This window comes from Onychomys torridus, chromosome 8 (assembly GCF_903995425.1).
Source record: "Onychomys torridus chromosome 8, mOncTor1.1, whole genome shotgun sequence".
NCBI lineage: Eukaryota > Metazoa > Chordata > Mammalia > Rodentia > Cricetidae > Onychomys > Onychomys torridus.
The window spans coordinates 24351905-24376931 of NC_050450.1; the positions used below are offsets into that span (position 1 = coordinate 24351905).

The 25027-nt window shown below is 47.8% G+C and overlaps 1 protein-coding gene across 1 annotated transcript in view; it reads left to right on the forward strand.

The window, feature by feature from the left end:
* The window catches only part of Slit3 (slit guidance ligand 3), a 592872-nt gene that overhangs the window by 439143 nt on the left and 128702 nt on the right, over nt 1-25027 (forward strand). Inside the window, exons 7-9 of the mRNA XM_036196765.1 lie at nt 5400-5471; nt 11104-11267; nt 19531-19672. Of these exons, the coding sequence (XP_036052658.1) occupies nt 5400-5471; nt 11104-11267; nt 19531-19672 (378 nt within the window). The remainder of the gene's footprint in view (nt 1-5399; nt 5472-11103; nt 11268-19530; nt 19673-25027) is intronic.

Below are 25027 nucleotides of genomic sequence, written 5' to 3' on the forward strand. Positions count from 1 at the left end.
CCTACCAGCATTTGATTTAGAAACTGCAGGGCACCCATGTTCTCTGTGCACAGCATGGTAGAGACAGTAAACTCGATGATCTTTTATGGCTTGAAAAGATAATTATATTTATTTATTTTTACGTGTTATGGATGTTTTTACTGCATGTGTGTACATGTATCCCTGGTACCTACAGCGGCCAGAGAGGGTGTCAGGTTCCCTAGAACTAGAGTTACAGACAGTTGTGAATCTCATGTAGTTGCTGGGAATCAAACCCCGGTCCTCTGGAAAAGCAGCCAGTGCTCTTAACCACTGAGCAGTGTCTCCAGCCCCTGGAATAAAAAAAATTGAATAGACCCTTTCTGGCGCTCAGAATCGTGGGACGCACAGTCGAGTGTGACATCGGTCGCCTTTTCTTAGACAGCTGTGCTCCTAGTATGACAGAACCTCAGGGCCACTGGACTAGTATTGAAGACAGTATTTATAATGTGGTAAGGACTTAGTAAGAGAGATGTGGGAAGCAGGCGGGCTGTCATTTCAACCCTGGGAGGAAGGGAGACATTCCCGATAGGATTCAGATTGAAGTGGCCTTTCAGAACCAAGTGTCCTTTGGGGTGGTTGGAAGTGAGGGAGACCAGATAGTAACAGAATCTTGTCTGAAAAGATGGGTTGGTGGATAAGAGCACTAGCTACTCTTCCAGAGGATCCAGGTTCGATTCCCAGCAATTACACTATGGCTCACAATCATCTCTAACTCCAGTTCCAGGGGCTCCAACCCCTTCTGGCCTCCACAGGCCCAGGCATGCAAGTGATATAGAGACTGACATGCAGGCAAAACACCCATGCACATAAAATTTCAATTAAAATTTAAAAAAGAAATTAACAATAAATTTAACTCAAGATGTGAGCTTGAAACCTAAAAGAAAATGCTGAATTAAATGGGATTTCCTTAGGGGGAAAATACCTCCAATCTTACCTAGATAATTTGGGAGAAGTACTTTTTCTCCACATAGCTTCAGAAGAGCAAAGCAAGGGAGCTCAAGGTAGACCCCAGAACAGCATGGCTTGTGGGGGTGGGGGGTGGAAGGTAAGTACATGAGGCTGACAAGGTCACTGCTGTAGCACAGGCAGGCCACCAAAGGTGGGGGAATGGGACTGTGGCACTGGCAGAGGGAGCCTTTTGTTTTCTGCAGCTAAGGCTTATAAAACAGGTGACAGGAGGCTTATGCAGATTTCCTAGTTTGGGGCCCAGAGTAGATGTGACAGATAGGAGCTATACTGCGGCATCAGCCACCTCGCCTAAAAGCAAAGGGCAGCGAGCGGGTGAGTCAGGAAAAATGAGGTGAGAGGAGAGAACAGCCAGCCCAGAATTCACCAACAGCTAGTGTGCTGCCCATGCAGGACCCTCAGCCTCTCCTGGCCTCTGACTGCTCATCTCTAAAATGGGGTAATAATCCTGACCTCAGAGTGCTAGCTGTGTCATATGGGACTCCGTGAAGCCTTGGAGGAAAGGCCTAACCACAAGCCACGGTAACAACGGTGACAATCATTGAAAGCCAGTTCGGAGCCTTGCCCTATACAAAGTGCTTTATATACCTTGTTTCAAGAGATTGGTGGTTGGCTAGATAATGGCCTCTGTAAAGATCACCACATCCCAGGAATCTGTGGGTGTCACACTAAGTGGTCAAAGGGGCCCTTAAAAGTGGGAGCAAATTAATTATCTTGTGAGCAGAGTTATTCTGTAATCACAGGCCTCCTGAAAGGGGGGAATAGGCCATCATCATGAGATCCTAAGCAGCTGGAGTGACGCAGGAATGAGGCATGCATCAAGGAATGTAGACAACCCCTTCAAGTACAATAGACAGGAAACAGATCTCCACCCCCAAAGACTCCCGAGAAGTCCGCTCCCATGGACCCACCTTAGGTTTAGGACCTCCAAGCTGTAGGAGAAAAAAATTCAAGCTAACAAAGTCGTGTTCATCTGTTAGAGCAGCAACAGGAAGCCTGTACAGAGCTCATTCCTGAGGTCAGACTTGCTTAGGTTCAAGTCTTGACACCACCCCTTGCTTCGTCGGGTACCAAGAGGAATTGATGTGAGTTCTCAGGTGCTCCTGATTGCAAGGCCAACAATTTTCCAACTGAGTCACCTTTCTAGCCCTTGATGAGAGAATTGAATGTTAGGCTCTCGAGCCACAACCCAGAGCCACCTCCATACAAGAATCTCGTGGTTAATCCTGGGGATTGGTGCCGTCTCACTTCATCACCGCCTGCACTCTGTGAGATCATTATTATTACCCCTGCGTTGCAGAGGAGAGAGGTAATGAGGCTGAGAAAGTTACCCACGGTGACGTGGGCTAGAAAAGGCAGCGCCAGACTCTAACGAGGGCGCTGCCTTTTGAGGCCCATGTTCACCAGCTCTGCCCCTCTACACTAGGAACCTCATGCCAACCTCCCAGTGAATGCCAGATGCTTAGGCAAGACCTAAGAGCCAGACAGAGCGCGGTGTTCCCTCCCAGGGCCAAAGCTGCCAGGACAAGAAATCAAACGAATCTGTGTTTCTTAGCAAAACAGCAACCACAGCTTCCAGGGCAATCAGTGTCTAAGAGGTTAGCCACCTTCTGACATCCCCGGGCCAGCCAGCCTCAAGCAGCAAATCATGAAAGTGTGAATACTGTGTTTAGTCATTCGGGTTCTGGAATAATTGCTATTATCGTAAATGTTTTATAGCTCTCATTACAGCTCACATTTAAATATCAGTGTAGTAATACGTTAATAAGTCATTGCTGCTGGATACGGTTCCAGCTGAAGCCTGAATGTTAGCTGCCCTGTATCTGCAGCCAAGCGAGGGCTGGCTGTGAACTCTTGGGATCTGAACCAAGCATTCCCTTGCTCCCTTCTGGCTTTGTTCATTGTATGCACTGCCTTGCACATAATGCCGCTGCCCCCACACACACACCACCACCACCAAGTGCAGAGCTGAATTCTGAGACAATAGGAGAAGGCACAGCATTACTTCTGTCCCAGAGACTTCCTTGATCCAGCAGAACTCAGCCTAATGGGGTTGGTGAATTCTTTCTTAGTGTTGCCCGACAAAAAGGCTCCTGGGTGGACAGAGACAGGATGCACACACGTGCATGCCCAAAAACCAGTTGGTGTTGGGAGAGCTACACAAAAGAGCCAAAAAGTTTCCACTTCTGAACTGGTGAGGCACACAGACACAAGCAGTTGTAAGCAGGGTGTGTTCCTCTCTACTGATGCCTGGCACAGTGCTGAACACATCGTGGGTATACAGTGGATGTCAGAGGGTGGGGGAACAAGAACTGGGCTCTTTTCCTCTGTGTGCTCCCTACCCGCTACCTACCAAGAAAGTAATGGAGAGACCAGAGCATTTGAGGAGTGGATTTGAGTGGCAAGTGTGATCACTGGAACCCTGCTTGGGACTAAGGTCACAAGGGCGGGAGAATTGGCAGGACCCCTTGGGTTGAGGGTTGGGGTGACAGTGTTTGAATGAAGCACTCTTTCTCTTTGGAAGGTTGAGGTGGGGGATAGAACACTACAGGACAGGACATGATTCTCTCCAACACAGTCGGGAATCGATGAGCTCTGTTTACTGAGTACATGCTATACGCCCTCTGTTTGTAGCTCATAGAGAAGACGCTTTAAGAAAAAGGCAGGCCTCTGAATTTGAGGCCAGTTTGGTATATACATTGGCTACACATTCTTTAGCTAGGCAGTGGTGGTGGGTGCCTTTAATTACAGCCCTTGGCAGGGTGGAGTAGAGGCAACCTGAATCTCTGAGTTCGAGGACAGCTTGCTCTATAGATCAAGATCCAGGACAGCCAGGGCTACAAGGAGAAACCCTGTGTCAGAAAGAAAGAAGAGAGGAAGGGAGTGGGGAGGAAGGGAAGGAAGGAAGGAAGGAAGGAAGGAAGGAAGGAAGGAAGGAAGGAAGGAAGGAAGGAAGGAAGGAAGGAAAAGTAATCTATTTACCATGAGCCCTAACGATGGCTCCTCTTAAAGCCAGTGAAGATCTGTGGTTGCCAAAGAAGAGTCAGAGACTCTGGGCTGATGAGACAGAGTGAGATCTGTCTCTGGAAAGACGAGAGAAAAGAAAAGCCCAGGAGCAAGCGGGCAGCAGGAAGGAGCAGACCAAAGGCTGGATCCGGTTCTTGCTCTTTGGAATGCAAAGCAAAGCAAGTGTGGGGTCAGAGCCGGAGAGCCACCTGGCCTTCCCACTCCTGGTCACGTGCCCAGTGTGCAGTCGCCTACCTGAACTGCAGAAGCCCGCACAGAGATTTCCCTCGCTGCCTCATTCTCCTTCATAATGGGGGTTATAGCAGGTAAACTGAGACAGCACTTTCTTAGATCCTGATTTCAATTCTTCAGCAGCTGCATTTCATTAGTTCCGTTTGTACAGCTCACATCTTTCTCTATGCTTTTCCCTGCTGAAGGGACTAACATTGCCCAGTGGCAACTCCATCCATGGTCAAGGAGAGCACCAGAAATAGGAGAGCTAGTCCTTCTTGAGATAAGATACTCTTGAAGGACCAGACGATGCCTGGGAAACACAGATCAGCCTATCAAGATAGCATCATGTGCAAGGCAGTGTGTGCAGTGAACAAAACGAGAATGAGGTGAGAGAGGGCTTGGTCCGATCCATCTGCAGAGCTGAGCAGCGATGGCAAAGCTGGGAAGTTGCCTTGCCTGGCTACAGCTCAGCCTCTTCGCCTGTAACAAGAGTATAGCATCTCCTTGGGGGTTTCTGCACTACCAGTCAAAAGGGGGACATCTTCCCTCTCCCTAAAAGAGAGCAGTAGCATGTAACTGACTTATCCTGGCAGGCATTAAAGATGCCGGGGCTGGAGGAACAACGCCCATTCACTGTGTGTATTGTTCTTGGTGAGGACCCAAGTTCCTCTCACAGAACCCATGCTAGGCAGCTCCTGGGGTATCTGATGTCTCTGACCTATGTGGGCACCAGCACTCATGTGCCTACCCGCACATATATGCATGCACGTGATTCAAAATACAATGACTCTTTCAAAACAAGAAGAACGATAGACATTATAATGAGGCACTCATCACATAGCAAGATTAAGTCAAGGATTTATTGTTCATGGATGGCAAGGGAACCCACATAATCAGGACTGTGGATTCCCTCATCATCTAGAGTTTCCTCTTGTCTCTAGACACTTGGGTACTCTGGTTCTTAGTTGTTGACTTTATTTACAGCCACATCCATCCCCCCCCCCAACACTTAAGAACATCTCAAGGGTTGGGGATTTAGCTCAGTGGTAGAGCGCTTGCCTAGCAAGCACAAGGCCCTGGGTTCAATCCTCAGCTCCAATTAAACAAAATAATAAAAAAAAGAACATCTCAGTGCCCCTCATTCATAACTTCCTTTTTCTCTATCTCTGTAGCACACTCAACAACAACAACATCAGCCGCATCCTGGTCACCAGCTTCAACCACATGCCGAAGATTCGGACTCTGTGAGTAAAGACTGCTTCCTCCCCACCTCTCTCCTGCCTTAGGCCTGCCTCAGGTGCTAATGTCACTGCCTATAAAACCTACCAGGCACACAGTTCCCATACCCAAAGTCTTAAAGCAAGTGGGGACTTAGTGAACGAGGCAGGTGCAGGGCAGGGTCATGGGGCAGCCATGATTCCTAGCTGCCAGGCTGTGCCAAGAAAACTCATTTCTTATCACCCTAAAACTGTGAGAAGCCTTCCTGCATCGAGTTTGTTGTGTTTGGTAGAAAATTGGTTAGTTTTATGTTGCCAAAAGCTACTTACTTAAAAACAGAAAACGTATGTGATGAGGCAACCCCCTGCCTCCACTTGACTTCTTTCCTGCTGTATCCCATCGGTGGCTCTGTCAGAATTTTCCCTTCTGGGAATGGAGGAGGCATCTTTGTCCTTTCTCTGTCCCACCAAGGTGCCACCTGCTACATGTTCCTGCTCTCTGAGCAACATTTGGATGTGCGAATACACTCACTTGGTATGTCATCTTTTCATGCCCTGGATGAGATTAAACCTTCAGATTGGAAGCTCCCGAAGCATGCCCAGGCCTCTTGTTATCCGGGGCATTCTACTTTGAGCCAGTTGCTGATTTGTAAGTTTTTCTGCAGTAGAACCAGGTTGGCTTTTCCAAAGAGGTTCCTGCTTGGTGTTCTTATCTTTCGGAGTGTGTGCATCACAGTAGAAAGGCAGAGCCAGCCCCTGACAGCTTTTAGCCATGTACATTTAGGACCAAAGCAAAGAACGGAAATGCCCTTTGCCCTTAATTGGCTCTATGCCTGCCTTTCCTTCCTCTATAAATATGACTGCTGGTGAAGAGCACATGGAACTAAGCACATACAGTGCCCATCACCTGGGAGATAATAGATGGCATTATATATCATCACCACACAATTATCTAGAAATCTGGACTGACCATTGCAAGCTCCTCTGTGCTCCTCAGGCCACATGAAATCCAAGAGAATGGAAAATCCTTTAAGCACTACTCCCCAGACCTATGGGGTGGGGACCTCTTGGTGTCTTGCCCATGAATCTGTTGGCAGTGAGCCCTCATGCTCATATAGTTTGGACGCCATTGCATTCCTGCAAGAGTGAGCTTATCTCTGGGTGAGAGTGAAGACCAAGACCAAGGAAGGGGTGTGTAAGAAAGTAGTGCAGAGCGTTTTGGAGCAGGCAGATCTGAGTTTCTGTGCAGGCTCCACCCCTTACTTAGGACATAGCTCCATCTTTCTGTGCTTTGGGTCAGGGACTTAATACATGCCTGCATTAGTCCCTGGGAGGGTGCACTGTGATGTGACATGGGAAATGCTTATTGCAGGTGTGCACAGAAGTGTTAGTTATTGTCAGTAATTATCATCCTAGACCACGCTCCCATCTCTGCTCCCAAATTCCTGTCGGGGACCCTCAGATGACACAGCACCCTTCTTCTGAAAACAGGACAGTACAGTGATAGAATTTTAAGGAGACTCCATTTGGTCTTCCAAGCCCCCAGCAAACCACAATTAAGCTGAGGAAGTATGAAGTCCAGGCTCCAAACGGGAAGTCAGAAGTGAGCCTTGGGATACTGGGTCTGTTCTTCCAGAGGAGTGGGTACCCAGAAGGTTCTCACTACAGAACACAGCCTTGCAGCAACTCCTGACACCTCCTCTATGTCAGCAGCAGTGACAGAGGGAGGCTAGGTCCATAAGAGTTGAGGGAGGTGGTTAGCCTGGGCTCTTGGGTGCCCGCTTGGGGCACGGTGAGGAGAGGAAGTGGGTGAGGAGTTTTATCTTATTTCTTTTGTGATGTTTCTCTATGGTACCAAATATCCGTCTGATGAGTTCAGATCAATCAATCAATCTCGTCTGTCCCTTTGCTCTCTTGCCTGCTGCCATTTTCTCTTTAGTTTAATTCAGAGATGGCTCTGTACAGAACTCCCTGGGGACGAACTGACTAATCCCCCTTCACTGTAATTAAAGCGTGGGGGGGGGGGGTGTTGGAGAAGAGGGAGGAGGGGAGAGGAAGGAAGTCGGAAATGGGATTTCCAAAGGAAAGCTTTTACACAGAATTCAGAAAGCCGAATTTGATGGAAAACGAGCACTGACCCTCTCTAAAAGGATTTGCTGGAAATTAAATTTGGCATCTGTGGCTAAAAGGCACCTTTTGTAAATTGGCATTTGTATTCACTCGCCTTCTGCTCCACAGAGGTGGTCTCATCTGTGTGGAGTACGGTGTGTCCATCCTCAAAAGATCACAAAGAGTATGCGCCTGGCTGCCTTCACATCTATGTAAGCAGCAGCCACAGACAGGCAGGGCTGTGGTTTAGAAAGAGACTGAAATCCACCGTTCGTGGACTTGGGATAACAGCAACTATTTCTTCCACGGTCCTGCCGCGTGCCAGCTCTTGTGTGATGTACTCCCTATGTGTACTTCAACCCACAGAACAGTCCTTCTTCCCATTTTATAGCTGGTAGCACTGAGGCCCAGAATGAAATCACTGCCCAAAGGTCAAAGTCAGAAAGCAGGAACCAGTGCCAGTATTAGATAGTTGACATGAGAGCCAGAGCTCACATCACCCAGAGGGATGAAAAACAGAAGAACCTGGGCCAGATGAGCACAGCAAGGAGAAACCAGAGCTTCCACGTGGTCTAGGGACCCTATGGCATCACCCTTACAACTTAAAACTGTGGATCATCATTAAGTAATTTCCCTCCCCATTCTTAGCAATTTCCACATCAAATTTCATGATGCTCATGATTATTTTTAAAAATAGTCCTTAGTAAGCCAGCACAATAGTACACAACTGGTCAATAATTCTGGGGCACCTAGGGCAAGAGACAGGAGAACCCCCAGAAGCACGTGAGCCAGCTAGCCTGGCTTCCATGGTGGCAGGCCACAGGGACTATCTCAGAAACAATAGAAGGCAAAGACTGACACCCTAGGTTGTCCTCTGACCTCCACATGTGCGCTATGGCACATGCACAGCCGCACTGACATACACAGATACACGTACAAACAAAAAGCATACTTAGTGTCTGGAGCTGTGTTGCTTCATTTTATCTTCCAAGCATGTTGTAAAAGATGACTTTAAAGAATCCACCATCACCGGGCGGTGGTGATGCACACCTTTAATCCCAGCACTCTGGAGGCAGAGCCAGGCAGATCTCTGTGAGATCAAGGCCAGCCTGGGCTACAGAGTGAGATTCAGGAAAGGTGCAAAGCTACACAGAGAAACTCTGTCTCCAAAAACCAAAAAAAAAAAAAAAAAAAAATAGAGAATCCACCATCATTTCAGATGGGTTATATCCCAGAGGGTGGCGAACCTTGTCTCTTGCCAGGGCTTTCTGATTAAGGTTCCATGTGGCTTCTGTATCAGTTGAGGCTGCTACTTTTCCATGATCCCACATTGGGATGGAGAAGGTCTCAGGAAGATAGTCAGAAGGATAGAAACATCTATAACAAGATTGAGAAGAGGGGAGACTTGGGGCTGGCTGCTGGGGCTGAGAAAAAAAACTCACTTAACACTATCTTCACAAGGGAAGCCTCTGACTTACTGGCATACCCAGAAATGAAGAACCCGACTAAAACCCGGCATGCCTAAACCTCGTTCTTGTCTTGCTAAACCTTCACGCTCAGTTGGAACTGATGGGAACGTGTTCTGATTTAGCCACCTCAGGGAGACCCACGCTTGTCTCAAAGTCATCTCTGTGTCTTAACATCATTGCATTACCACCAAACAGCACATAAAAGGCAAGCTGCTTAACTGGCTGAGTCTCCTGGCACACACAGAATCCCCTCCCCTCAGCCTACACTACACCACAGGCTGCCCTGTGCTCCTCCCATCCCTCACAGAATCACTATGGTATGTGCCCAGGCATCACTGCTACCTGCTAGGGGCTGATAGGAAAATCCCTCATCTTCTCCCTGCTGTTTAGGAAATGGTAACTAGTCTTTCCTTTGCTCTTGGCACCAAGTGATCATGCTCATTAGCAAGCAGGGGTCTTGCCTACCCTCCTCCAATTGAGGTATTTCCCTCTGGCTTGGGACTTTGACCACAGTGCCCTTTTCAACTGCTTTATGGTATTCAGAATCCAGGCTTAGGGGAGGCCATGCTTGCCTTAGCTCAGGGGGTTGGGGCTTGTAAACTAAAGGGGGGAAAATGTGTTAGGACCTTATAGTTTCTATGTCTAGGGCCTTGGAGCTTCTGAAAGTATATCTGACTTAACTCTGAAATACAAAAAAAAGTACTTAATATCTACAGGTATTTTTAGCAAAATAAAAATGTTTTACACTTTATGTAAGTTTGGGGCTCATTTAACCAACCTGAAATGATGGGGTTTGGGGCAGCCAAGCCCCAGTGGACCTGGTCTGCTGGGGTTCTGGGCCCACTGCTGAGAGAAGGCTCGGCAGCACACAGCCTGAGTTAGCTGCACTTGGCTAGTGTTCGGCAATGTTGACCTTGTGCTAAGTGGGATGTGGACAAGGGCCCTTCAGTTCTCTCATTATGATACTTGATCCGAGCTACTCCTTTAGGCTGCTGCGCTGTATTAATGGGTTTGACACAGAGCTCTCGACGGTCCCAAGGTAGCAGCTGGCTGATTAGCGTGTCCAGGATTCCCTATTGGAAATTTACACAGAAACCTGAGTCCCATGCTACTAAAACTCACGCATCACCAGTTCTAACAACTATAGGGCAATGCTGGCATGAAGTCCTTAAGGAGAGCCCTCTAGAAGCTCCTGGGTGTCCTGGTTGCCTTCCAGCTCAGAGGAGGAAGTTCAAGTCACTTACAGGGGATTCCCCTCAGAAGTGGAGCAGGCGAGTCCTCTAGGGAATCTTACCCAGTCAAGAGCAAGAAAGTGATCTGGAATCACAGTTCCCACTGAAGAGTCATAGTGTAGAAATGGTCAGGAAATCTTTCCAGAGGCCTCTAGATCAGTCAGAGGAGGAAACCACCAGGTAAAATAGATGATGGAAGGTGAAGGCAGGCACCATGGAGAGAGTGCGAAGGATCACAAGACCCTTCTCAGGACAACACCTTGTTTAATAGGAGGGTAGAGAGAAGGCACGCCCTCCAGAAAGCCCCTTCTCTCCGTGCCTCCTCACCCTGCCTTGAGTGCATGGTTGGCACTGGCTTAGAGGCCCCACATTTCATGCTGTGGAATCATAAAGGACACAGAGGCAATGAAGAAGAGACAGCTCTAAGGCTGTAGCAGAACACACGGCCCCACAGAACTGGAGGGAAGCAGAACTCCATCTAGGCCAGCCATAAGTCCTGCGACAGAGTCACCCTGTGTGACTCACACCAGGGTGTGCGGTGTCATTCTCTGTCACCACACTGTAATGGTGTCTCCCCCCACCCCCCCCCACCCCCCACACACACTTTGGTGCTGATGCTTGCTTGCACAGAAAGGAAAAGAGCAGAATCACTATGAAGACATGGAAATTGCTCAGAACTATTGACTGTGGCCTGCACATGAAGATATCAGTGGCTTCTCATTATTTCCCTGTGCATGGGGGTCAGGAATGCTGCCCTAGGCTCATGGAAATGGTCATGCTGGGGACAAGGGTACCAGAGGTCTAGCTCACTCTCTTCTCTGTATAATGGTACCTCTGTCCTTCTCCCAGGCGTCTCCACTCCAACCATCTGTACTGTGATTGTCATTTGGCCTGGCTCTCGGATTGGCTGCGACAGCGGCGGACGATTGGCCAGTTCACCGTCTGCATGGCCCCCGTGCACTTGAGAGGCTTCAATGTGGCAGATGTGCAGAAGAAGGAGTATGTGTGTCCAGGTGAGCCTGCCTTACCTGCTCTGCCCTCCTAGGCTAAGATCCACATGCCCATCAGGACCCTGATCCTGATCATAGCCATCCCAGGGATGGGTATGGAAGGAACCCCATAGTCAGCTAAGTTTGCAGTAACGACTTGAAGAGCTTGCATTCTGCAAGGAGTTCAGAGAAAGGATCTATTGACAGCTGGACTAGAAGATGCTAAAAGAACTCATGAAGCACACTCTGTTGAGCCCCAGACCCCCCTGGCTCTAAGAAACCTCAAATTTGATGAGCAGCATGTCATCAGGATGCAGCTGAAATGGAGGTGTTTTAGCGTTGACTACACACCCTCTGCCACCTAAATGCTTGTAGAAATAGGGAGACGGGATGATGCAGGCCCTGGACTAAGCCTGTCTGGCCAGAAGTCCTAGCTCTCCCCTTGCTGATGTGTGATTTTTGGCAAGTTGTCACTCACCTGAAATAGAAATAATTCTAGAGTACAGCTCAAAGAATGGGTGGGAGGATTAGGTAAAATAATGATATAGAGCACTTAGCATAATACTTGGTAAGAGTGAGATAAATGAAGTTTGATTATTATGGCTTAGTGGGCCCACAGGAATTGCTGAGCAAACATAAGGGTTTGATCTGTGGGTGGAGACCCAGATTGCCTTCATAGCACTCGGAACTGAAGCACACAGGCACATAACAATTGAGACCTCCCAAGAATGGAAGGTGGCCGAGTGACCCAAGATCTTCCGAGAGGGCATAGCTTTTAAACCAGATCCTAAATTTTGTTTGCTTCTGTCTATGTCTACCAACTCTTCTGGTGGCAAAGAAGTAGAGATAAGTCCTGGGGCTTTTTTGGGGAGGTGGGGAAAAACACACACAACGATTCCCAAAGAATCATATAGGTTTCTAGGAACCCAGTGCTGCATTGGAGTCCAGTGGCCTCTAAAAGGCTGAGGCTCAGTAGCCAGTGCACACAAGGAGCCCACCTTGGCTCTCTTTCCCTTCTTAGCTACTGCCTACTTCCAGTTGTCCTTGTTTGCTGTCTTCTGCTGGGATCAAACCCTGGGCCAAAGCAACTTGAGGAGGAATGGATTTAGTTCATCTTACAGCTCACAGTCCGTCACTGAGGGAAGTCAGGACAGGAACTCAAGGCAGGAACAGAAGCAGAGGCCATGGAGGAACGCTGCTCACTGGCTTGCTCCCCATGGCTTGCTCAGCCTACTTTCTTATACAGCTCAGGACCACATGCTTATCAATCATTAATCAAGAAAATGCCCTACAGACTTCCTTATAGGCCAGTCTGATGAAGGCATTTTCTCAATTGAATGTCCCTCTTCCCAGGTAACTCTAGCTTGGGTCAAGTTGACCAAAACACACACACACACACACACACACACACACACACACACACACACACACACTAACCAGCATAGTACTGAGGGCTTAACAAACTCAATTAACAAACATCAAGGCCCCAGGATGCCACAAGTATATAGACTTTGCGTGTGAATAAGTTCTTGAATTCAACATGCCCCTCCTCTCTCTTCCCTACTCTTTCCCCATCGCATTATTGCTTCATCACGTTATTTATTCTCCAAAAACATTTTAACTCATCTCTGAGTAGTACCTCAATAACTTCCTATGGACGCCCACTTAGGAATCACTTCCCATCAAACACATATAATAAAACCGTTTATCACACAGGCACCAAATTCAAACATAGTGACTATAATTACAGTAATTATCAGGCAAAGGGTGCAGTATCGGCATAAGTGCCAGTGAAAGAAATAATTACAGAGTGCAGGAGCCATCCAAGAGCTACTGAGGAAAACTAATTAGGGAGAATGTAAAAACACTACACGACAGGTGGGTGCTGAGAGGAAAGTACCATATGACCATGAACGCTTCTGTCGGGAAAGCTGCCTCCCGTCAGCACACTGCCCAGACACTGCTGGTCCAACAGCAGCAGCCAGAGTCTGAGCCCCAGGAGAGCAAGGTTGCCCAACTGCAGTCCTGGAAATGCTGGTACCCGAGCCCTAGCCCTTGGAAAGGCCTAGATCTAGCACAGTCTCCTTAGCTAAATGTAGGAATAGAACATCCTTATCCTTTCCCTGCTAAAAGCAGCTAAGCCCATTGCACATGATGGTCCTTGTCATTTCTGACATGAAGCCAGATGTCTTTTGAGGACATGAGAATTCTGCCCCCAATCTCTAGACATCAGTAAGCTATGAATCTTGCCCTTCACCAGTAGTACCAACTTAGGGCAGTCGTTCAGAGGGACTTCCCCTATGTGCAAAGGGTTATGATTGCAGTGACTTGTCAGGCACCCACAGGTTAAAACATAGACTGTTCAGAATGAGTACTTTAGAGAAGTTCAAAGTTAGTTACAATGTGTGGGGGATCTTGTGTGTTGAGCCCCAGTGAAGAATGGACACTACCATGATGAGTGAGATATGACAAGTACACACCCCACGTAATTGTCACCTCCTCGGTACGATAGCTAGTTTATAAGACTATGATAAGGGCTGCTAGAAGCAGTGTGGAATAAGGCAATAAGACAGGAGTGACCAGGCTGGGAGGCCCTGAGAAGAAGGTCACAGAGAAGGGCTGTCCTAGGACCTCACCACCACCCTTGCTCGCATGCACCACCATGGAAGGTACAGACCCACCCACCTCAGGCCAGAGCCCAGCAAGGGGTCCAGGCTGCCTGGTGTGGACCTGGCTGGGACTGTCTAAAATTGCCCAAACACAAATCTAGCAGCTCACTGAGGGCACTTCAGTAAGGGACAAGAACTTCTGAACGATGCAGATCGTCACTCAGGAGCAACAGGCACATGGAGCGCCAGTCAAGTCTTCTGTGCCTGTAGCTGCGGCGCCAGAGTTCCTTGTCTAAGTGGCAGGAGAAAAACCTCCCTGGGCCCCAAACACAGCTCCAGAGATACGAAAGGCCTTATCTTTCACTCAGCTGGAAGGCCCTGCCTGCTCAAGTCCCTGATAGTGAGCGCCCTTGAATTAAAGCCAGCCATCCTCAACCTGGCCTCCCCTCACCTCCACAAGAAGCCGTGGACACGGGTACGTTATCTCTCCAGCTAACCAGAACTCTGCCAGCTACGCGCTTAGCAAAATGCATCTCCTGTCAACTGTACCCCTGCAGGCTAAGATGTTTATTTCCTCCCTCTGGGGAGGCAATTGGGATTTTTTTTTTAAACCAGGGTGAGGGGAATGCATCTCTATTTTATCTTTTATCAGAGTGTCTTCTATGTGGAACAGGCTGCCTTGCCCGGCTTCCTTCAGTGACTACTAAAGGATTTCTCTATCAGCATCTTTTGTTTCTAGAGCCTGAGGGCTTTAAGGACCCACAGGCCATGTTTCATCCGCTTGTCCCTTGGAACATATCAGAGTTGTATCAAAGTGTGTAATATATTCGAGATAGGGTTCAGTTCACATGCTTTGTAAGTTTGTTTTTTTTTTTTTAATCTTCATTTAACTGTCTTATTTGGGAGTTCATATCCTAAGATTTATTTTCCATGTGTTTCTTTCCTGATACCTTAATCCCAAAGAGTTCCTACCTGTCATTATTCATAATTTATGGCTCTTTGTTAACTATTTGACCTCCTGAATCAATTATCTCTTTCCTTTGAATGTCTTTGAGCCCATTGATTTGTCTATCCACTCCAGACCTGTGGCCTTGAATATGAAATATCTTTACATAAAGATATCAGTCTTATCCTCCAGTAGTAAAGGACAAATCTCATTTTTTTCCAGGTGCCCTAAACAATGCTGAATCCCAACAGCCGCTCCATAAATTTCCTCTTTTACCATTCAAAAATAAAATATACTTATCTCCCTGGAGACAGAAACTTTCTTCCATTCTCTTATTCTTTCTATTTGAGACTAGTTACTAAGTATAAAGATAATTAAGGTAGGCTGTGTCTAGCCACCCCTCTCCTTAGGAGGTTTTAATTAAAATACCATAATTGAACATTGCAGGAATGAGATTATTAGGTTTATTTAGCCATTTCCAAAATTATCATGCCTCTGGTATTTAAATCATATTCATTTATATTCTCATCGTAATTGCTGGAGCGCCATTGTCTCTCCAGTCTGTTGTTGGCTTTTGAAAGGCCAGAGGCCAGTTGGGAAGCTTAATTTGAATACTGGAATTAATTTATTTCAACATGCTCACAAGGCCATTGGATATTTTTACTCTGCACTCTAGTGGGTGATTTTTTTTTTTAACCAGAAAGAAACACGAGAGTGTTCTCCCCTTGCTAGTGTAGCTTACACAGTCCATGTCTTGGCCCCTCCTCCTTCCTCTTGAGGTTCCTAAGCTCCTTGGATTTTCAATTCTGTAGCAATAAAAAGTGATATTTAAGGTGGGGTTATTTTTTTTCCCCAAGAAGAGACAGGAAAGCGTTCAGCCAGACGTGAGAATGCCGTTGTTCTCCAGGTCTGTGATCTTCAGTAGTTTCTTTAACTTTGTAGGTTGCGGGTTCGTCATCGTCAGTGCAATGAAAAGGACAGACGTAGAGTTGGGATCATGGGTTCATTGAGGGCCAAGTGGTATCATATATCCAGGCCCTGGATGCAGTGTAGTCTTCATTCATGCATGCTGGCTACTGTTGGGAGAAAGGTGGTCACTCTTGACGTCTCCAGGGGCCCATCCAAGACCAAAGCCAGCGATCTCTATCCATCATCTGGGCAGACAAGCCTGGGCCTTGCAATGCTAGACCATCCTGTTTGGCCAGTTAGAAGAAGAGCGGAGATGATGTGATGCCTGAGCAGGGAGCAGCTTCTAGCCATGGATCCCACTTCCTTCTCTCTGGCCACTAGGAGAGGACCTGTATGGTCAGCCCAGGTGGGATCACTAATGCACCACTGGGCCTGTGCCCACAGCCACCTTCCTGAGGAGAGGTTTAGCTGGGGACCATTCCTGCTTCATCTTCCCCATCCTCATGCTTCTGGTCTGGGAAACCCTGATGTTTGTGTCGTGTAAGGAAGGGCTGGTGTCTCCATTGTCCATGCACTGGGTAATAGGCGTGGCTAGCACTGAACTGCAGTAGAGTGAATGTCGGGAAGAGGTCCCATCTTCCATGGCCACTCCATCTCCTACTCAACACCTGAACCTGCCTCCCCGAGCCAGAACACTCAGAACTCAGGGAGCCTTTCCTTGGGGACATCCAGAAGTAACTCCCACCTCTGTAGCGTGGGGAACATTCTCCCCACCTCTTCCAGGCTCCTAAGCCAATTCGTTCATGTGCCCATCCTCTTCATCCAAAGTGTGTCTATTAAGTTCATTCTGTGCTGAGGCCTGTTGTAGACAGTGAGAATATAACAGTAAGCCATTGCCTTATAGAATGTACATTCCCAGTCTGCACAGAGACAGCAAAGGGTTGGGACTTCTGCCATCACTTACAGACACCCAGGCCTTTAGGGGACTGGACCTGGCTGTCACTCATTCATCAGAGGGGTGTGCTTGCAGAGGGAGGGAATCTGTCTTTCAATCAGATTGAAACCTAGAGTGTTTAAACCAGGAGGCATTGGCCTCCCCACAATAGGATGGTAGATGCCTGCCTGGGAAGCTGCCAGCCCAGGGTGCTGACAGAGGCTATAATTACCATCGTTTTCTCATGTAATTAAAGGTGTTGTTAGTGACCTGGTTAAGGAATCTTTTTTTAAAGTTTTTCTTTTCTTTTTGCCTTGACAACATGCCTTGAAACAAAATGTATACCACCAGCTGACTTAGAACCACCCAGGGAAGACCCAGGCAGTTCCCAGGGGACTGCTACCCTAAGTCTGGTTGAGAATTCATTCATTTCAACACAGAAGTCAGAGGGGCACCTTTGAAAAACTCCACTCTTGTCACCAACGGGAGCCCTTGAATTTGATGCCTTTCCCCATCTCAGCTTTTCTGACACATACTCTATAAGTAATATTTGCCTGATCAAAGGGGCCATCCTCAGCTCCTTCTGCCTGAATGGGTGGAATTGCCAGACTCAGACCAGCATTTCCCCCTTACAGGAAGATATCCGGGGTATGACAGTTCTCCTAGCTCAGCCATGTGCATTTACCCCTTCATGTAGGAGGCCCGGTCTGGCAGCTTTCCTTGGGGAAAGTCATCTACACTTCAAAAACCCTGGCATCCAAGGCCAGCTGTTCCCGGCTTCCTTGTACTAATAAGGGTGATAGGATGGGTCCCTCCATGCTGGACCCACGGTACGTTTGCAGGAAGAAGTGAGAATAAAACACACCTCGAGGTGTCCCACACCTGCAGCATTCCATTGTTCTGAAGGTCAGGCGGCTTAGCAGCCCCACTGAGGACCTCAGAATTCGTGCTCATCTGCGGAGATGGGAGCGGGAAAGCTCAGCTCTGCCGATTGTCCAGGAACTCCGACAGTTGGAGGGAGAAAAGACCCAAGAGTGGCCCCTGCCAGGCATCCTTCTAAACGGTCTTTATCCACCAGCTGCCTCTGCTTCACAGCAAAGCCATACTCCAGGTTAGGTACAGCGATTCCCCCCACCCCCGCCATTTTCCAGGTGAGGGAAACTGAGGCACAAAGAAGCACGAATGAAGTAAGAGGACTGCGATCCAAGCCTGGTCTGTGGTACTCCACAGCTGCTAGTCGCAGCCACACACCTGCTGGCTCCTGACCCCAGGCTCCTCCACGCTGGCTTCCTGCTTTGCCTCTTTCTCAGAAACAGAACAACTTCTCTTGCTTTGCAGTAAAGCTGGATTCCCTCCTCTCTAAGAGCATGTTTGAGTTTGGGTATAAGTCACCAGCTGTATGACGTGTTCCGTGGTCCCTTTGGGGTCCTCTAGTGTGCCACTGGTGTCTCTGAAGTTCTTGTTGTCTACATGTTTTGTCAAGCATCTTGGTTAAGATGCTGTCTTTAAATATTTATGGTTTTGTGTACTGGTATGAGGTATAGGGCAGTAGGAATCTTGGGTCATTGGGTGGGCATTTCCGGGAAGAAGAACATTCTAGGTTGAGCTCTAGGCACAATTTGGGCTTCTACAGAAAGGAGGCCCTGGACCCTCCTGGGTGTGAGGTATGGAATTCTCCACTTAGAACCTTGGTGTGCAGAAGAGGACTTGCCCCGGGCTCAGCTCATCGTTTCATTCAACCCCTTTAACAAGACGCAGGCCTCACGCAGGATTCAGTTTCTCCAGTGAACACAGGCCAAACCAAAAGTCTTTTTCCCCCTGCAGATTTTCCCCCATCTTTCCTATTTAATCTGTGTCCAAAAGTGCCAAGCCTGAGCTTCCATGTCTGAGCAGTGAGGCAAGATGCAGAGTTTATCTGAGCTTGCTTCGCTCAGCAGGAGATGCGGAAAGACATTGAGATGCTAGTTGATGGCTCCATCCCAAGACCACAGGCTAAGGACTGAGGATGCCACTGAGCCAGGTCCACATGTAAAAAACAAACCACGTAGTTGAGATTCTTACCTCAGTGGAAGGTGGCAATCAAAGCAGGAGAATTTTGCCAGTGTCCTTACATTTCAGTGTGTGTCTTGCATTTAGGGCTTGACCTGACAACCAAAGGAAGTCATGGGGTTCTTGAGGAGTCTTTGAATCCTGAATTGAGTTAGTAGCAAAATCTATGTTTTGTCTTCAAACTAAACTCCTGAGATACCATTTACTTGGGCTTTTAATCACATTTAAATGTACACTGATTCTCAAACAGTGAAAAGCTGATTCCAAAATATGTAGTGTCTTACTCACCTCTTATCTAGTAAATTTAATTTGACTCTCCCCTGGACACAAAAGCCACTTGGATATGGCTTGGGTGTCACTTCTGGTCAATATACTGATATTTTGACAAGATCAATGCTGCAGTGGGAGAAATTCTGCCACATTTTAGCCTCCTACTTGGTTGTGACACCAGTGACTTTCAGCCCTAGAATGGAAGTGGTGTCTGCCATCAGCATCCTGCCACCAGCTGTAAACAAAAACTCCAAGGAATCGTTCAGATGCTGGGCACACAGAGAAAGTGGTCGTTGTGTGTGCCCTTCAGATTCTGATGGCATAGTTCCATATGTGGTGCATGCTCGGAATGCCTCTTTCTGTAGAAGCAGCAGGATGATGGGATAATAAAGCAGGTGAGATGACCCACACACAGTGGGGTCAAGGCCAGAACCTCTCTTGTGTCCACTGATGGTAATTCACCAGATTGCTTATCACAAAAGCTGCATGCTGGGGAAGCTGATCAGGAGGCTCAATGCCAGGAGGCTTCTAACACTGACATGAGTTGACCATTACATTCTGGCTTCACAGGTCCCCACTCCGAGGCTCCATCCTGCAATGCCAACTCCCTGTCCTGTCCTTCTGCTTGCACATGCAGTAATAACATCGTGGACTGCCGAGGGAAGGGACTGACAGAGATCCCTGCCAACCTGCCAGAGGGCATTGTAGAAATGTAAGTACCCATTTGCCATTCCTCTATCCCTAGTTAGCTCACCTCTCTGACTCAGGCAGTCCCTCAGTCGACTCCCAGAATGCTGGGCTGTGAACTGTGGCCATTAAAAACTCCCAGGAACCTCTTCTCTAGGCTTCTAGGTTTTCATCAGTATAATGACTCAGTGGTCAAGAACATAGACTCAAGAATAGTGTCATCAACCTACAGCCTATAGGAGGTACACCTAACATCTATGTTACAAATAAAGTTTTTATTGGGACACATGCTTCCCTGTTTGTTTATACTGTCTTTGGCTGGCCCCATGGGGCAGTATGCAATAAATAGTTATGACCAAAGATTACAAGGTGCACATCGTCTAAAATGTATTCTGCCTGGTCCTCCTCAGCAAGCTGTCAATCCCTGCCTGGGGTCAGATGGATTCTGTACCCTGGATCTCCTGTATCCTGTCTGTCTGTCTGACATTTGGTAAACTAGTTCTCCATGTTTTCTTTGGTTTTCTCACCAGTGATAACCTGATAATTGTAGTATTAATTCCAGTGGATCTTAGTGAAAACAAGATGAAATACTGTATGTGAGCACTCAGTGAAGGCCTCTGTACAGGGACAAGGGGACTACACAGTGGTGGCAGTATCAGAGGAAGGAAAACACTGAAGTGGTTCCATGGCTCTTTGTCACTCCTATGAGACTTTTGTCCTTTAGCTCTTCGGGTAACGAGACAAGATTGTGTGTGTTTGTGCATGTGTACAAATGGGAGACTCTGGAGTCGGACGTATCCTCATGGCTCAGCCTTGGTCATCTTCCCTCGTGAATTAGAAAATGGCTGTTGTCTCATTCTAAGATGAGTAGGGCATCGGTCAGCGCTGACCTCAAGCCAGCTCTTAAAGGGTCACAGTTGTGTCTTTTCCTGTCTTTCCCATTAGCACTCAATGGAGGGAGCCTCCAAACAACATGGGATGAAATCCCTCAAAATGAAAGTCATAAATTCCCTGGCCCCTCAGCTGCATAACCACCCCCTCCTGCTCTGTCTTTGCCTCCACCTCCCCTGGTCATACACCTCTGTTCTCAACTCATTCCGATACCCGGTCCACTCACCACTTCTTCTGGGTGTCTGTGCGGCAGTTTGTGTGTCTGTGGGGCAGCAACACACAGTGTAGACAGGGTGTCTGCTGCTGTGGCCTGTATGTTCTAGAGAGATCAAATAATAAGTCAGGTCCCAAAGTGGCTGGTACGTGGAGAAAAAAAAAAAATGAAGCCAGGAAAGGAGCTAAAGCAAACAAAAGGGGTAACAGGATTGATCTCTGGAGTCAGATGAGTAGAGGTGGGGGAGTGTTGTGTGCCAAGGCCCTGGGGTGCAAGTGTGTCTGGCACACCAGGAGGCCATTGTGACTGAAGTGGAGGAAACCAGGCTGGAGGTAGCAGGAACTAAGGTCAGAGGTGAAACGGGGACCAGACCATGGGGCGGGTTAAGGGCTTTGGTTGCACCCTGGTTGAGATAGGAAGAAGCGAGTGTCTCCCAGTGTGGAGTCCTGGCTTGCTTTTCTTCCGTCTCCCTCACCATCTCTTCCTCGATTCTCTGCCCCAGCCTCAGAGGGCACAGGTTTGCCCATCCCACTTACTGCGGGCACAAGCTGGTGAGTGCTTTCCACGCTCTGTGAGGCTGTTGTGCAAGTGCCTTCCAGCCGAGGGTCAGTCATGGATCGCCGCCATAGCTGTCCACACCACTGTGCCCTAGAGCTGGAGAGCGCCCTCTACTGGAGTGTGCAGAGCCCTGGCCCACCTCTCCTCTTCTTGTCCATCCCTTTCTGCTTTTCTCGTCATCATTGGCTCCCTTCTTGGCTCATTTTCCTTTTTCTCCCAGCCCCATGACTTCCCCACATCTATCTCACTGCCACGTCTTCGTCTGCCTCGTTAACTGTGCTTTTCTTTCTCAGAGGCCCATGTCAGGTGGGACTTTGGCCCTCTCAAGGTGGGTGTCCTGGTGAGAACACCTGCCTGCCCTCACATCCTTGCAGATTCCCATGGCTTGCCCCAGACTTCTTCCATTCTTCTCCCCTTCTACCTGCCAAGTTTTCTATCTTGTTCTTTGGCACCCAGAGACCTTCCTCTTGGCCAAGATGCTTGCTCACAGACTGAAGGAAGGGGCCAAGTTAAACTATTAGGCTGTATCCAGGGATGCTGCCCCATCCCAGTCCGTCTCCCTTCCTTTCCAGCTTCCCATATGTCCCCAAATGTGGACCTCACAGGTCAGCTCAGGTTTCCAGAAGTTCAAAACTGCAGGTGTACCTTATACTGGCCAGATCACACCCGGGTGACTGGATTCTCATCTGGACACTGACTATTAAAACCAACGTTGACAAACTAGGATGTTAATATGAGATGATTCCTGAGATTTCAACCACTATAAGTTAAAGGGATAAAGCAAAGAACAATGTGATAGTTTTTTTTTTAATTGAGCAAAAATGTCATTTTAAAGCAACATCCTTAAAACTTCCAGACTTCCTTCTTTTTACTGTTATCACTGCAGACAGAATATGTGTATGCATTATATAATATGCATACATATAGATTGCCTTTTCTGGATAATTATAAAAAATAAGCAATGACCTAGTTTATAAGATCAGAAAGTCCAGGAATGGACAGCCTAGGTAGGGTGTTTCCAAAGATGAACAGCAACCACATGGTGGTTATGAAGTATGCTCCAGCAGACCCCACCACAACTATGTGGAGGTAAAGGTGGTGTGCTCCAGCAGACCCCCATGCCACCTCTGGCCTTGCCTCGTAGCCACTGGCAAATAATTTTTCTGAGTCTTCCTTCTCTCATCTGGGAACTGCAGAGGCTGATGGTACTTCCTCAGTGCTTCATAAATGGCACGTACTGCAAGATGCTTGGCATTGTGTCCGGCATAGAAGATATACTGTTAACAATAATCATTGTTCCCAACCATAGCTACTGAGGTATTACTGCCACTTTCATTCTGGTTTTTTGTTTTGCTTTGTTTTGTTGTTTTGTTTTTTTTGAGACAGGGTTTCTCTGTGTAGCTTTGCGCCTTTACTGGAACTCTCTTGGTAGCCCAGGCTGGCCTCGAACTCACAAAGATCCGCCTGCCTCTGCCTCCCGAGTGCTGGGATTAAAGGCGTGCGCCACCAACGCCCAACGCCACTTTCATTCTTTGTGGCGACAAGAGTCCAAAGGTGTATCCTAGGAGGCACCTCCTGAACAGGGCCCTCCATGAAGACAGTCGGTTCTTTTAAGAGTTATGGGCAGGAGGATTGATTGTAGATGGAGGCTAGCCACATACGGTGTGACTTGAACTTGAGAGTAGCTCATCTTCATGCAAATATATGCAGACATGGTAATAAGGTTGCCCCTGCTTATTGGGCACCCACCGTCTACCAGATGGATCACACAGGACTTCTCTCGCTGCGCTTGCCTCGTTCTCCTCTGTGATGAAACAAAGCTGAGAGACCAAAGCAGATGGATTAAGTCCCTGTGGTTCAGGGGAGTAGTTTAATGGTGATGTGTAAGAGAGAATGTGTGGTAGAGAACACCAGCGGTGCCCGGGCTTGGGGACCCGTGTGTTAGCCCAAAGTCTCTGAGGCAGCTAGAGTATGTCCTTGTAGCGGTGATAGGACACCAGGAGGTGAGTAATGAGAGAGGAAAGAGGAGCAGAGTTGAAACGGCAGGATGCACCTCAGCAGAAAAGGTGCATTTGATTTATCAGCCCAGACTGCGTCGGAACTTGGCCTTCTCTTTAATGTCAAGAATTCTACCTCTTGCCCATGGCCACCTATAATCCAGATTCATATCTCCCCACTTAGGAATGCTTGGCATGGTGCCAGACTCCCCACTTCCTTTTCTCAGTCCATAGCCATCACAGATTCTTTTAAATCATCTTAACCTTGGGAAATGGTCCACGCTCCCAACATTTGGAAGGAGTTCCTATCTCTCATGCAAAGCAACCTGGCAGTCTCTCTTAGATTTTTTTTTTTTTTTTCAGAGAAGTGTGTGCTGGTCTCCTCGCATGCCAGAGCCAATTTCTCTAAAAATAGCTTTCTTCCAGAAAACCCATAGTGAGGGTTTGCTGTAGATTTTCCTCGAAACTCGGCTTCCATCAAGGGCACTGTTCACGTAGCTCCCTGGTGTTTCTCTGAACTGGCTCCAGCCTCCAGCTGGGAAAGATTCAAGGAAGAACCGGAGACCTGCACACTTGTGTTCTTGGTCTGCAGACTCCCTCCTGGGCCTTCAAATGCTCTAGAGGGACCATCTGTGTGAAGAGTTCCTTCTGATTCTCAGTTCCGTCTCTTCCGCTCTGAATCCCTGTGTGGTGTCTTCCAGTGTCTTGTGTCCTTTGCCGTGGAAGGAAAACTGACTTGATGGGGGGATGGGCTGTAGATGGGCTTCCGTGGAAAGCTGTAAGTGGACATCTGGAAGGAACGCATGCCCCAACATCAACCTCATAGTCAGCTGACATCCGGAGACACTGGCTTAGCTAGACTTGGAGCTTACAAAAGTTGTGTAGTTTAAAAAAATATGACCAAACAAACAAACAGACAGCCAGAACACTAGCAATCAGACATCTTGGATACTTCAATGTTTAAAAGCACCAGATTTCTGAGGTGCTGGCCTGGGTGAGGGTGGAGATAGGGGATGGGGATGGGAGCAGATGCTGGCAATACAAAGAAAGTGACGGGACACAGGATGGTTCAGAGCCTTGGGGTCAGCAGTCTTTCACTTGAATCCTGCTTTTGACTCTGACTTCAGGCACGTCGTTTAACATCTCATGTCTGATTCGGGAGCCCATTTTGGTAAGTGCAGGTTACCATAACTCCCTAAAGACTTCCTATGAGGATTAAGTAGTGTAACCTGGAAGGTTAGCGGTGTTTGGAAGTCACTAAAAATGGAATGTGAAAAGCAAAACCCTGTTCACATGTGACGTGATAGCATGATTTAGTCTCAAATTCCTACACTGTCCATTTTTTTCTTAAGATTAAAGAATGTCCTCCAGGGGCATCTGTACACACACACACACACACACACACACACACACACACACACACACACCTCATAAGGATAGCAAGTCTGGCACTGTGCCTGCACCTACCTCTGTGTCCCATAGGCAATGCCAGGTGTTCTGCAGACAGTCCATTAGAGAGGGCATATGTCAGATTTGCCCACATTCCTCATCTTCGCTATAGACCCAACATATGAATTAAGTGGAGGAGACTACACCTCACTACTAAGACCAGAAGTAATGAAGGGGACTGCCTAGTCTGGGCTCAGGGTACACCTTGAAAGGGATTCTCTTCAGCCCTATTCTAGACATAATCAAGTATCAAGAACTGAACTTCTGAACT